This window comes from Chrysemys picta, chromosome 11 (assembly GCF_011386835.1).
Source record: "Chrysemys picta bellii isolate R12L10 chromosome 11, ASM1138683v2, whole genome shotgun sequence".
In the NCBI taxonomy this organism is placed as follows: domain Eukaryota; kingdom Metazoa; phylum Chordata; order Testudines; family Emydidae; genus Chrysemys; species Chrysemys picta.
The window spans coordinates 1,937,322-1,950,979 of NC_088801.1; the positions used below are offsets into that span (position 1 = coordinate 1,937,322).

The 13,658-nt window shown below is 52.0% G+C and overlaps 1 protein-coding gene across 2 annotated transcripts in view; it reads left to right on the forward strand.

Annotated features, from left to right (window-relative positions):
• Positions 1-8,048: 8,048 nt before the first annotated feature.
• NHEJ1 (non-homologous end joining factor 1) overlaps positions 8,049-13,658 on the forward strand; it is a 140,646-nt gene continuing 135,036 nt past the window's right edge. For both annotated transcript variants that reach the window (XM_065560452.1, XM_065560453.1), the window contains exons 1-3: positions 8,049-8,165; positions 10,500-10,686; positions 12,203-12,412. In XM_065560452.1, coding sequence (XP_065416524.1) covers positions 10,501-10,686; positions 12,203-12,412 — 396 coding nt within the window. In that variant the 5' untranslated portion in view covers positions 8,049-8,165; position 10,500. The remainder of the gene's footprint in view (positions 8,166-10,499; positions 10,687-12,202; positions 12,413-13,658) is intronic.

A 13,658-nucleotide genomic window follows, 5' to 3' on the forward strand; every position in this document is an offset into this window, starting at 1 on the left:
AGGTCTCTGGCCTGGGCTGTACAGGAACCAGATTAGGTGATCCCGGTGGTTCCTTCCGGCCTTGGGGCCTATGGGTGTAAGCGGGGCGTTCCAGGCCTGGCAGCCGTTTGCAGAGCTACCCAACGGACAGGCGTTAGCATGAGCGTGAGCGGCTATGGAAGGCTGGTTCCCAACCCCCTTTGCACTATCCCTGCTAGTTCGCTGGACTCCGCCAAGCCACAGAGAGGTCAGCCCTTCGCCTTCCGACTTGCACAATAACGAGGCGCAGTTCAGCAGAGAGCACCAGTGCGACGCGGCCTTTGGGCAGGGAGAGCTGGCTGGGGCAGAGCTGGTCTGGGTCCAGATTTCGGGGGCAACACCCAGCTCTGTTGTGATCACTGGGCCTACACATTTACCCGAAGTGTGAGCGCAGCTGTAAAGAGAGGGTGAAAGTTCCTGGTGTGTCCCAAGAACCGTCCTATTGCAACACATGTGGACTGGGAAAGGTGCAAAGGACTGAATTAGCCCAAACAATGAGGCTGTCTGATATGATTCAAGGCTGGTAAACAAGACCAGTGTGAGACTGAAAAGCAATGAACCAAAAGGGGTGTGTCAGATACTAGGCCTAATTGGTGGACAAAATAATGCAGGGAGGGGCTGTTCCGCCATCGCCCCCCTTTGGGATTGTTACACAAAGAGACTGTGGGGAGAAAAATTGGCTGCTGGAGTGAGTTTCACCATGATGGCTGCCTCCCCCACCATCTCCTGGGGCCCCGTCATCCTGATCCTGAGAGATCCTGAGCAGACCATGCCAGAGAGCAGGACCCAGATGACACCTCCACCTCTCCCAGCTCCAGGTGAATCCCAAACACCACATGGGATGTGAGACCTCCCTCCCATGGGTCCTCTTCCTTCCCCTCCTTATTTCTTCTCTTTTCCATCCCTCTCCTTCTGCCGTCTGTCCAATAAGAGTCTGGCTTAGCTGGCCGAAGCTGCATATCTCGCAACATTGCCGGTAGCCTGTGACCCGAACGAGGCTACTAAAAGCAATGCCTTAAACAGCCTGATCCTGGTACGAGTTTGCCAGGTCTCGGGGTGTCTGGTCAGCCTGTGGGCTGCGCCTGTGTTTTTCCAGCAGGAAGGTTGGAAGTGAACGTCAACGCCAGAGACAGAACAAAGCGGCATCTTCTCCCTTTGCTGTTCTTGTCTCTTCCCTCTTCTGTGTGTTTGTCCTTTTTTGTGTTCTAGGAAACGGGGTCAGACTTCACCAGCAACAGTCACAGCTCAGGTAACTTCTCTCTCCAACCCCACCTCACCCAAATGACAGTTACCACCATCCTCGCTTGCAAAACTGGGTTACACGGCTCAGCCACGGGGCGGAGTTGTGTGTAAACACCTTATTGAAGCTGACCCGAGCCACGCCTGGCAGAGCAGTTAAGGAGCTGACCATGAATACAGCTGGGGTGTGTTGAACCACAGGGCTAGAGGGGACCGCACGGGTCATCTTGTCTAACCCCTGCCAATGCAGGACTTGTTGGGTCTAACCCATCCCAGTCAGACGGCTCCAGCCTCCTCTCGAAAACCTCCAGTGAAGGGGCTTCCACAACCTCCCGAGGCGTCTGTGCCATTGTCTGACTGCTCTTCCAGTGAGGGAGTTTCTCCTGAGATTGACTAACTCTGCCCTGCTGTCGTTTGAACCCATCGCCTCTTGTCCTGCCCCCTGTGGCAAGAGAGAACAACTTTCTCCATCTTATTTATGGCAGCCTTTCAGGTATCTGAAACCCCCTATCCCGTCCCCCCCAATCTCCTCTTTTCCAAACGGAACATACCCAGTTCCTTCGGGCTTTGCTGGCACGGCTGCATTCCATCCCTGTGATCATCTTTGTGGCTCACCTCTGGATCCTTCCCAGGTTCTCTGCATCCTTCCTATACATCGGTGACCAAAACTGGACCCAGTTCTCCAGCTGCGGCCAAACAGTGCCGAGGAGCAGGTCTATCCCCTCCCGTGACTTGCAGGCTCTGCCTCCGTTAGAGCAACCAAACAGTGCATTGGCTGTTTTTGCACCAGCATCGCATTGCCGACCCATGTTGCGGTTGGGAGTGTGACCCACCACGACTCCCAGCTCCTTCTCAGCTGCGCTGCTCCCAGCCAGGTCTCCCCCAGTCTGCGTTTGTGCGTTTGGCTTTTCTTCCAAAGTGCAGCACCTTCCGCTTGGCTTTGGGGAATTTCATGTTGTTGTCTATAGCCCAGTTCTCCAAGTTCTCCAGATCCCTCTGAATTCTAGCTCTGGCCTCCAAAGTGTTGGCAGCCCCCTCCCCTTCCCCCCCCAGCTTTGTGTCCTGTGCAAATCAGATCAGTCTGCTCTCTATTCCTACATCCAGGGCATTGATAAAGATGTTAAACAACACCAGATCCAGAACAGATCCCTGTGGAACCCCACTTGAGCCCTCCCTCCAACCTGACATCAGTCCATTAATAGTGACTCTTTGTTTGCAGGTGTTTAAACAATGATGTGTCCACTTAATGGTAGTTCCACCCAGCCCGCATTTCTCCAGCGTATTTCTCAGAATGTCGTGGGACTGTGTCAAAAGCCTGGCTGAATTCCAGGTATATTATGTCCACCGCATTCCCCCATCCACCAAACCAGTTACCCTGACAAAGAAGGAAATCAAGCTGGTTTGGCATGATTTGTTTTCTGTATAAGGAAGCTCTGTAGCCTGGCCAGATCTGGTACAGAAGAACATGCCGATCTGAGACATTGTCAGACAATGGGGGCGGGGGGGTTCCTCTAAAAACTCTCTGCAGCTAAAGGGAACAAGGGATGTTGTTACAATGAAAGCCTTATGTCATTCTTGAGAGACAAGCTGGGTGAGGTCATATCTTTCATTGGACCAACTTCTGTCGGTGAGAAAGGCTTTGAGGCTTACACAGGACTCTTTTTCAGGTTATGTAATTTCCCATTGTGATGGGTTCCCCCCGGGGTGCCACTTGGAACTGGGGTCACACTGAGCCCCTTGTCCCACCAGCCTGGGTTCTCCTTACTCTGTGCTGCTGTGACTGGCTTTCAAGCCTCCTTCCCACACACACACAGGTAGAAACACACCTGGCTGCAGCTCTATTCACACAGATGCTGAGATCAGCTCTGCATGGAAGAGCTCAGCTAAGGAATTGCCCAGTATGCAAGTGCACACCCCATTTGGAGTGTAAACCCAAAATTGTATCGTCTTGCGCTGCACAGAGAACTGCACAGCGTAAGCTCATTGAAATTCGCCCCCTCCCTCAATGTGGAGAGAGAGATGTGACAGTTTTGTGCCCCAAGTATGAGTTCCACACTGGCTTTAGAGACAAAACAAACCAAGTTTATTAACTACAAAAGATGGATTTTAAGTGGTTATAAGTGATAGAAACATCGCAAAGCAGGTTACCTTAGTAAATAAACAAAAACTGCAAACTGAGCTTAGCACACTAGATAGGTAGGATATAAATGAGCAAAGTATCTCACCCTGAGTGATGAACAGGCTGGCAGATTCTTAAGGCACAAGTTGCCTTGGCTTTCCCAGGTTTTCATACACAGGCTAAAGATCCTTCTAGCCTGGGACCATCACTTCCCCCAGTTCAGTCCTTGTTCCTCAGGTGTTTCCAGGTGTGTTGTTGTAGGGACAGTGAGGACCCCCATAATGTCATTTCCCCCTTTTATATCTTCTCCCCCTTGCTGGAAAGCTCTTTTGCTGTGACCTGGGTGAAACAGTTCCCATTGTGTCGTGCTGTCTCTGAGAGGTTTTTATTGTACCCAGTTCCTGGAGTAATCCCTGTGCTTGTGCATTTCCTCAATAAGCCATTACATTGTTTGGCCTTTTTACTGTTGTACCTGAAAGGCGGCTTGTGGCTGTTTTCAACCTCACAACATGTTTCAGTAACACACACACAGCCCAACATCATACAACGATAGCACATACAATCCAGCGAAATCGTACTCTCTAGCACATCAAGACTTTTAGAATGACACCTCACTCTAAATAAGGCATATCCTAATTACATGACGGTGGTAAATATCGGGGTGTCAGGGTGTCACACCCATTTCAAAGGCTGTAACTCTTTTTCCTTCTTTTCCTGTATCTGTAATGAAAGGTTAAAAGGACGTTTAATGGTGTGTTAGCCATAGTACTAAGCAGGCTGAGGCCTCTGCATGCCAAACCCCAAACCCCAAACCTTGTTTAATGCTGGGCAGTGAATGCCTTTAACTCTGTGGGCCCATTTATTCCATTGGAACAGGGTTTGGGTGATTTTTGTGTGTGTTATGAAATGGCTACGGGTACAAATGAAAGTGAATGACAGTAACTCAGGGCAACAGAATAGGGCATGTGCCAAGAAGTCAGCCTGGACTTAGACAGGTCTCCATTTCTGGGCCCCAAACTCTGCTATTGGCACCTGCAAATGGAGGCCAGCATTGAAAACGTGCACCTGTGTTTACAGGAAATGAAAGGGGAGAAAAAGGCTTTGAGGGTAAAAGGAGCCGCTTGGTCCCATATAGCCTCTCGAGAGTTGACAAAGAGCAGAACTTCTCCCATTTAGAGCTATATAGAGAGGACCCTAGCTCTGTGCCCTGACCCCATTAGCAAAGCCTGCCCTTGGGTGAGGTCCATTTTATAAAGAGCCTGTCGTTCTCCATTTTGGATGGATCCTCTGAACAGAAGCAGTTTCTACTGCAGTGCAGCAAGCAAAAGCAAATAAAGAACTTGGAACACAGGACGAGAGAAGGACGAGGGGGCAGATGCAGCGAAGCTCCTTGGAGTTCAGAATGGCCAGAATGGGTCAGACCAAAGGTCCATCCAGCCCAGTATCCTGTCTACCGACAGTGGCCAATGCCAGGTGCCCCAGAGGGAGTGAATCTAACCGGTAATGATCAAGTGATCTCTCTCCTGCCATCCATCTCCACCCTCTCTCTCCTGCCATCCATCTCCACCCTCTGACAAACATCGGCTAGAGACACCATTCCTTACCCATCCTGGCTAATAGCCATTAATGGACTTAACCTCCATGAATGTATCTAGTTCTCTTTTAAACCCTGTTATAGTCCTAGCCTTCACAACCTCCTCAGGCAAGGAGTTCCACAGGTTGACTGTGCGCTGTGTGAAGAAGAACTTCCTTTTATTTCTTTTAAACCTGCTGCCCATTAATTTCATTTGGTGGCCCCTAGTTCTTATATTATGAGAACAAGTAAATAACTTTTCCTTATTCACTTTCTCCACACACTCATGATTTTATAGACCTCTATCATATCCCCCCTTAGTCTCCTCTTTTCTAAGCTGAAAAGTCCTAGCCTCTTTAATCTCTCCTCATATGGGACCCGTTCCAAACCCCTAATCATTTTAGTTGCCCTTTTCTGAACTTTTTCTAATGCCAGTATATCTTTTTTGAGATGAGGAGACCACATCTTTACGCAGTATTCAAGATGTGGGCGTACCATGGATTTATATAAGGACAATAAGATATTCTCCAACTTATTCTCTATCCCTTTTAAAATTATTCCTAACATCCACTTTGCTTTTTTGACTGCCGCTGCACACTGTGTAGATGTCTTCAGAGAACTATCCACAATGATTCCAAGATCTTTTTCCTGATTAGTTGTAGCTAAATTAGCCCCCATCATATTGTATGTATAGTTGGCGTTATTTCTTCCAACGTGCATGACTTTACATTTATCTACATTAAATTTCATTTGCCATTTTGTTGCCCAATCACTTAATTTTGTGAGATCTTTTTGAAGTTCTTCACAGTTTGCTTTGGTCTTAACTATCTTGAGCAGTTTAGTATCATCTGCAAACTTTTCCACCTCACTGTTTACCCCTTTCTCCAGATCATTTATGAATAAGTTGAATAGGATTGGTTCTAGGACTGACCCTTGGGGAACACCACTAGTTACCCCTCTCCATTCCGAAAATTTACCATTTATTCCTACCCTTTGTTCCCTGTCTTTTAACCAGTTCTCAATCCATGAAAGGATCTTCTCTCTTATCCCATGACAACTTAATTTACGTAAGACCCTTCGGTGTGGGACCGTGTCAAAGGCTTTCTGGAAATTTAAGTACACTATGTAACTCTAATAGATTAGTAAGACATGATTTCCCTTTACAGAAACCATGCTGACTTTTGCCCAACAAGTTATGTTCTGCTATGTGTCTGACAATTTTATTCTTACTATTGTTTCAACTAATTTGCCCGGTACTGATGTTAGACTTACCGGTCTGTAATTGCCGGGATCACCTATAGCGCACTTTTAAAATATTGGCGTTACCTTAGCTATCTTCCAGTCAGGGCTAATGCTACCATTTAGGCCAACTAGGAGGTTGCCTCGGGTGCCAAGATTTGGGGGCGCCAGAAAGCGGCACCCCAATTTTTTTTTAAAGCCTTCCAGCGGCTGCTGCGCTGTGAGGGAGAGGAGTCTGAGCCGCCGCCGGCAGCCCAGGGGTTCCCCTGGGTCCGCGCGCCGCCGGCAGCCCAGGGGAACCTGCTCCCTTTGTGCGTGGGCGGCTGGAGAGGACGGCAGCCTGCAGAGCTGAGGTGCCCCAGTGCCCCCCTCTCCCTGCTCCAGCCTCTGTCATGCCCGGTATCTGAGTTCAGGGCCGCCCGGGGGGGCAAGTGGGGCAATTTGCCTCAGGCCCCACAGGGGCCCCTATGAGTATGTCGGAGGCTCCTGGGAGAGGGGGTAAGCAGCATGGTAAGGGGCCGGGGCTGGGCACCCCCCCGACCCCATCCCCCACACAGCCCTGACCCCCAGCTCCGAGCCCAGCCCCTCTGAGCCGGGCACCCCCCAACCCCATCTCCCCACATCCCTGAGCCCAGCCCCTGTGAGCCGGGCACTCCTGAACCGAGCCCAGCTCCCCACCCAGCCCTGGGCAACAGCAGCACCACCCCCAGGCAGCGACAGCCCATTAGCACCAACCATCACCATCACCCAGCGACAGCCCGTAGACATCCCATTACAGCTTTGAATGTTTTTAAAGAATGTATTTAGTGTATTTTCAAATTATTACAAATTAATTTTTGAATGTATTTCACTAGTTATTTTTTACATTTCCAAATACATGTTACTATAGTATTGCAACATTTTTTTATGGAAGGGGCCCCCGAAATTGCTTTGCCCCAGGCCCCCTGAATCCTTTGGGCGGCTCTGTCTGAATGTTAAGCCCTGCTGCTGTGTTATGCCTGCATAAATTATAACATGTTACGCTGTGATCCTGTATTGTGTATAATGTATGTGATTTATTTTGCAGGTGCAGTCCCCTTTAGACTCTCACACTCCATGGGAGTGGGTGCGCACTTCCCAAATGTCATTACAGGGGCTGTCACTCTTTTCAGTCCCAAAGTTGCTTCCATTCCACACAACCTTGGGGCTTCCCCCTCACGTTTGTTATTGGAAAATATTCAGATCCAAAACAAAGAATCATGAAACTGGCATTAGAGTCAGCCCCGGTTCTCCACCCGTGTCACGCACAGTCAGCTGGGGGCTCGCAGGGCACAGACAGGTGGCACGTGGGCTGGCAGGATTTGGAACGCCAGTGATCCCAAGGATGGTGGTGGGCTGCCGAGCGAGGCTGAGACTTAGGCGTGATAGATCGGGCCTTGAAGGCTGGGAACTGCTGCACCCAGGAGCCGACCACTGCATTGCACTTTTCCCGCACGAATAGTCGTCGTGGCACGTCCCCTATTTTGGGCCTAGGCAGGCTGAGCACATGCAGCGTGTGCACCCCAGTGGGGGGACGGTCACCAGTGGGGCAGGGCCTTGTGGTTTCGGCTGGAGACCTAGGATCAGCCGCTGCCCTGCCAGGGTCCCTGTAGGACCGGTGGGTCAGACCCATGGTGCAGGGGGAATGACGAGTGACCCGACCCCCAGCTCGTGGGAGGCTCGGGGACCCCAGAGCACTGCTGGACCCTGCTGCAGGAACCCGCCCCGTGGCGGGGAGTTCCCCAGACCCCGCGAGCAGAGCCGCCCGCGCGCCCGGGTAAGCAGCGCAGGCCCCGCCCAGCGCGAGGGCAGCCAGTGCGCGCGCCTGGCACGGCCCCCCCGCGCGCCGCGGCTGCCTGGCCCCGCCCCCGGCCCCGCCCCTCCAGCAGCGCGCGCGCGTGGGGGAGTCTCCTCCTCCGGGCGGGCGGCGCCTCACGCGGGAGCCGGGCGGCGCGCACGGTACGGCGGGGGGCGGGGCGGAGGGAGTTTGGGGGGCTGGGATGATGGTTGGGGGGTGAGCTGAGGGGCGGACAGGAGGCTTGGGGGGGCGGAGGCGAGGTTGGGGGGCGGGGTTTGGGGGGGCTGTAGGGTGAGGTGAGGGCAGGACGCTTGGGGGATGAGGGAAGGTTGGGGGTGAGGGGCGGGGTTTTCGGCGCCTGGGGTGAGGGGTTTTGGGGGGCGGGGGGCCAGGGTGAGGTGAGAGGTTAGAGGTTGGGGTGAGGTGAAGGGAAGATGTTTTGTGGGGTGAGGTGAGGGTGGGGGTGAGGGGAAGAGGTTTTGGTGGGGTGAGGGGAGGGGTTTTGGGAGGCTGGGGGACAGGGTGAGATGAGAGGTTGGGGGTGAGGTGAAGGGAAGATGGGGTGAGGTGGGGGTGAGGGGAAGAGGTTTTGGGGGGTGAGGGGAGGGGTTTTGGGGGGTGAGGGGAGGGGTTTTGGGGTGAGGTGAAGGGAAGATGTTTTGTGAGGTGAGGGTGGGGGTGAGGGGAAGAGGTTTTGGGGGGTGAGGGGAGGGGTTTTGGGAGGCTGGGGGACAGGGTGAGATGAGAGGTTGGGGGTGCGGTGAAGGGAAGATGGGGTGAGGTGGGGGTGAGGGGAAGAGGTTTTGGGGGGTGAGGTGAGGGCGGGGAGCACTGAACTCCCTTGGCCTGTGGAGGCCCCCCTGCTGTCCCACTCCCCACCCCCATGTGCATCCATGGACTGGGTGTCTTTCCTCCCAAGTATTTCTCATATGAGGCACATTTGAACAGGAATAAAGGGAAGGAAAAGTTTAAAGCAGTCTGAATAGCAGTCACTTATGTGACACCCACTCATTGAATACGGCATCCCGTCATCCAGTCCCTGGCAATTGGAGGTTTAGGGATCCCTGCAGCAGGGGGCTGGGTCCCTGACCGTACTGGGGGGATATGATAGAGGTCTATAAGATGATGGCTGCTGTGGAGAGAGTGAATTGGGAAGTGTTATTTACCCCTTCACATAACACAGGAACCAGGGCGCACCCAATGAAATTAATAGGCAGCAGGTTTAAAACAAATATGAGGAAGGACTTCTTTACACAACACACAGTCAACTTGTTTAACTCACTGCCAGGGGATGTTGTGAAGGCCAAAAGTATAACTGGTTTCAATGCTCTGGAAGTCCCTAAACCTCCAACTGCCAGAACCTGGGGCTGGACAATAGGGAATGGATCATTCAATAATTGCCCTGTTCTGTTCATTCCCTCTAAAGTGTCTGGTCCTGGCCACTGTCAGAGACAGAATATTGGCACCTCTATCAATTCCGACAGCATCTCCTAGGAAAAAAGCAGATGGGACTTGAATTTCTAGTGAAAAACAATCCTCAGAACTATTTTTTTTTAAGAGGGGGGGGGTGGGACCCATCTCTTCTCGAGCCATCCTTGTCCTTTATAAAGACACAGAAAGGGGCACAAGCCCATACTTTTTCTTTTGCCAGTCATCTTTAATACTCAAAAGCAGGCTGTGGGGATTATAGGTCCCAGCATGCAATGCTCCATCGTTGGACTAAAGAAGAGAATTGTATGCTGGGAGTTGTCATCGTTGTAGTACTCTCCTGGGACTGGTTACTATAAAACACAAACCCCTTCACCCTATATGTGATATTTTGATCCAGATTTGTTTGTCCAGCATCTCGTGTATCGTGGCCCTGATCCCTACTGCGATTCAAATAATAGTTTGCTAGTGGCCCATCTCCTCCTCCAGTTTGTCCTTGCAGTGAGATTATAACTCACTGTTTGTGCTGTCAGGGTAGCGCCTGTGATTGGGAATTCACAAACACTGGATTGTGATGTGCCTATGAGATCTGGCAGGAGGAGAAGCTGGGCAGAAAATGCTGGGCCAAGTACAGAGGTTTCGAAGGTCATCATTAGCACTGCCCATCTTGTTTCTCTGAGAACCAGCAGTGCATTATTTATTTTAAAATGGAATAGCAACTGCAATGCAAAATGGCCAAAGAATTGTCTCCTCTGGGCAGGCCATTCATTCACTCCTGTAATGGTACATTTCTCCAGCCCACGGGGCCTGTTACCTGTCTTCTGAGCTGCACATGGAAGGAGCTGAGGCCAGGCGTCACTATGAAATGATGCTTGTGTTCAGAGTTGGTTTGGTTTCATCAGCTGCAGGCCTCAGGGCTAGTGTGAGCCAGTGGGGATGCAAAGGTCTCTCAGAGAGGCACGTAAGCTTTCCTGGAGCATGTTCTCTCCAGGGAGTGGGATCTGGTGGAAGTTGTGCTCTGCCTTTGCTGGGAGTGCTGCTGTCTAAGCCTGTTTGCTCTCTTGCAGGATGGAGGGCTCCGAGGATCTAGACAGCAACCTCCTGACACAGCCTTGGGCTTCAGTTTGCTTTGGTGAATCCACTTTTATTGCCAAGGCTTGTTTCAGAGAAACCGGCTACGTCTTGCTGATCTCTGACCTCAGCAGTGTGTGGTATGAGCGTGCAGACACGGATGTCGTTGGGAAAAGGTCCAAGGTGAGTCTGGAATGAGGTTTGCAAAATCCACAAACCCCCTTTTATGCTTAAGCCAGCTAACATTCCAGCATGAGCTTATAGAACGCGCAGAGGGGGGATGACAGCTTCATTAGGACTAGGGTAGAAGGCCTTGATGTGGGAAGCCCTACACAGGTCTGCTGATTCCTCTCCATTCTGACCTACAACATTTACTGCTATGCTAGTCCTGGGCTCCTGCACCTAATCTCTGCTGATGTCCCTCAATCCTGATCTGCAGCCTCCCTTCTATTCCAGTCCTGGTTTCCTTCCCCACAGCTCTGTCAGTGCCCCTCAGTTCTGAGTCAGCACCTCCGGCTGTTCCAGTCCTGGATCCCTCCTCCTCAGACACTGTACCAAACTGGTGGTTCTGTGATTCTGAGAGAGATCGCTTGGGGTGAGGCCATCAGACGCACTTCCCTTGTAGGCTGGGATGGAAGCTTGTTTCCAGGGGTGCAAGGCCAGTGCACTAGCAGTGTCTCACTCTGGCAGCCTGTCCTCCTTCCCCCATCTTTCTGGTGATTGTGATGCCATAGAATTGGGTATGGCCATCAAGGGAGAGACGGTTGTTAGCTTTAGTGGCCAGGTCAGAGGCTACCAGCAGCTTCCTCTTCAGGACCGCTCCTCCAGGGATGCTACCCTGGCAGTTTCTGCAGCCTCAGTTACATGCTCGTTTTAATGATGTCACTCACATCTTCTATAGTTTCAGAAACAGGCCAGGTAGCACAAGCGACCATCTGCCTCTCTTCCAGGTCCCCTCTGTCTCCGGGCCAAGGGGCAAATGGGAGCAGGGCCTGTTTGGAGCCCCTTGGGGGAGCTGTTACCCCGATCACTGGGCTTAATGTTTGAGTATTTTATAGAGTGTGGCGTCTGCTGGGGAGTGGATGGTGATGGGCAGAGGTGTCTTGGCTACTCCCATATACTACAATGGCCGCTTCCCATTTGTCTGTCTTGGCAGGTGGGCTAGGCTGTAACAGTTCCTCAGCCAGCCTGGAGCAGCTGAGAGGTGTCCTAGCGCAGGAGAGCCCTGGGGTGGTAATGGGAGGGCAGTGGGATATTGGAGAAGGCATCCCAGGAACCACATGGGGATAAAATTTCATTATGCCCTCTACATCCTGCCCTTTCGAACTCCACCTGCCCAGAGCTGGGGATCTGGTGGGCCAGGAGGAAACGCCCAGATCCCAGGCGTGACGGGCATGGGGAGAACTGGTGAGGAAAGTTCTTTGTCGAGCATAGACCAGATGGGAGTCTGTTGCTCTCAGTCCTCCTTGTTCCATTGGAGGCTTTGTTCTGTATTGGCTAAGGGAAGGTGAAGGAGGACGTGTGGCTAAGCTGCCTGCAGTGACAGTCCCAAGGATGGACTGTTAGAGTGGGGAGCCCTGGGACAGAATGAATTGGGATGGACCCTATTTGCTGGGGTTTTTACCCGATCTGAGTGAGCCTAACATTGGGGTCTCTTGTGGCTCCCACTAACTGCACCTTTCCATTTGGGCTTTCCTAGGAGCTGAACAAGCGGCTGACAGCCCATGTGTCGTCTTTCCTGAATCGCTTGAGCAACCTGATGTGCCCTTTGCTGGAAGGAAGAGAGAGCGACGCCAACTCCTTCTCCTGCCAACAGACCTCCAGCAAACTCACCATCCATGTGAAAAGTGAGCTCTCCGGACTACCCTTCTACTGGGATTTCCACTGCCCCGCAGCTGCTGTGGAGATGGTGAGGAAAAGGTTCTGCAATGTGCCACATGCCTGCCCCTCCTGCTGAGATGCTCAGCAAAACTAGCCAGTCACTGATGGGAGCTGAGTTAATTGATTTTAAAAAATCTTGTGGAGGCTGTGGAGTTACCAAGGTGTGCACTAATTGCCTGCATCACCTGGTCTGACCCTTGCTCCCCTCCCCTGCTTTGTGACACAGCCACTTACTGCTTCCTGCTCAGGTCAGACTGTCAGCTCCACCGGCCAAGGACTATCTCTTAGGGTCGCCAACCCTCCATGGGGAACAAACATTTAATAACGGGCTCTTCAGCCTAGCAGACAAAAGTAGACTACAATCCAGTGGAACACAAGCCAGGAATTAAAGATTAGGCTTTAATTAAAGATAATGTCATGTGATGAAACCTCCCGGAATTTGTCCCCCCCTCCTGTCTCTGCCTGTGTGTGTGCTGCACCCAGCACAGCAATCGCAATAACCTTAATAATAAAACAGTGCAGCCGGGGGAATGAGCACCAAGCTGGGCGGTAGAAGGGCCTGAGTTCTGACACTGGCTCTGCCACCGGCTCATTATGTATCCTTGGCCGAGTCACTGCTTTTCTCAGTGCCACAGTTTCACCTCCTGTGGGAAAGAGTATTCTCCCCTCCCCCGCCTCCCAGGGGTGTTGGGGGGATTCCTGAGTTGGTGTCGGTAAAAGCCAAGTACCCTGCCTAGTCCCTGCAGGGATGGGGAGGGAGCTGAAGAGCTGCGGGGCTGTGTAGCACTGTTCCCTAGAGCCACTCATAGATACTAAGGCCAGAAGGGACTATTGTTGAGTATCTAGCATAGGCCATAGCACTGCCTTGTATTCATTCCTTGCATTAATTATTTGTGTGACAATAGCATCTGGAGGCCTCCTCCAGGAGCAGGGCACTGCTGTGTAGGGCGCTGTACAAACACAGGGTCAGAGATGGTCGCTGCTCCAAAGAGCTTGCCATCTAAGTGAGATACAAGAAGTGGATGTAGCAAACAAGGGGAGCTGGGACAAAGATAGTCATTAGCCATGAGCCAAGTGGGTATTGGGGGGGCCCCCCAAGCCACCTGCCTAGAAGAGGGGAGGGATCTGAAGATGTCCAGGGTGGCGGCTTTATGGACTAGCTCAGTTCCCTGCGTATGGGTCACCATGGAAGAAAGTGCAATGGGACTTGTGGGCGAAGCTGGTGATGGAGCCTGGCATTGCTGGCGGGGTGGAGTGGTGGGGTCGCATGATGA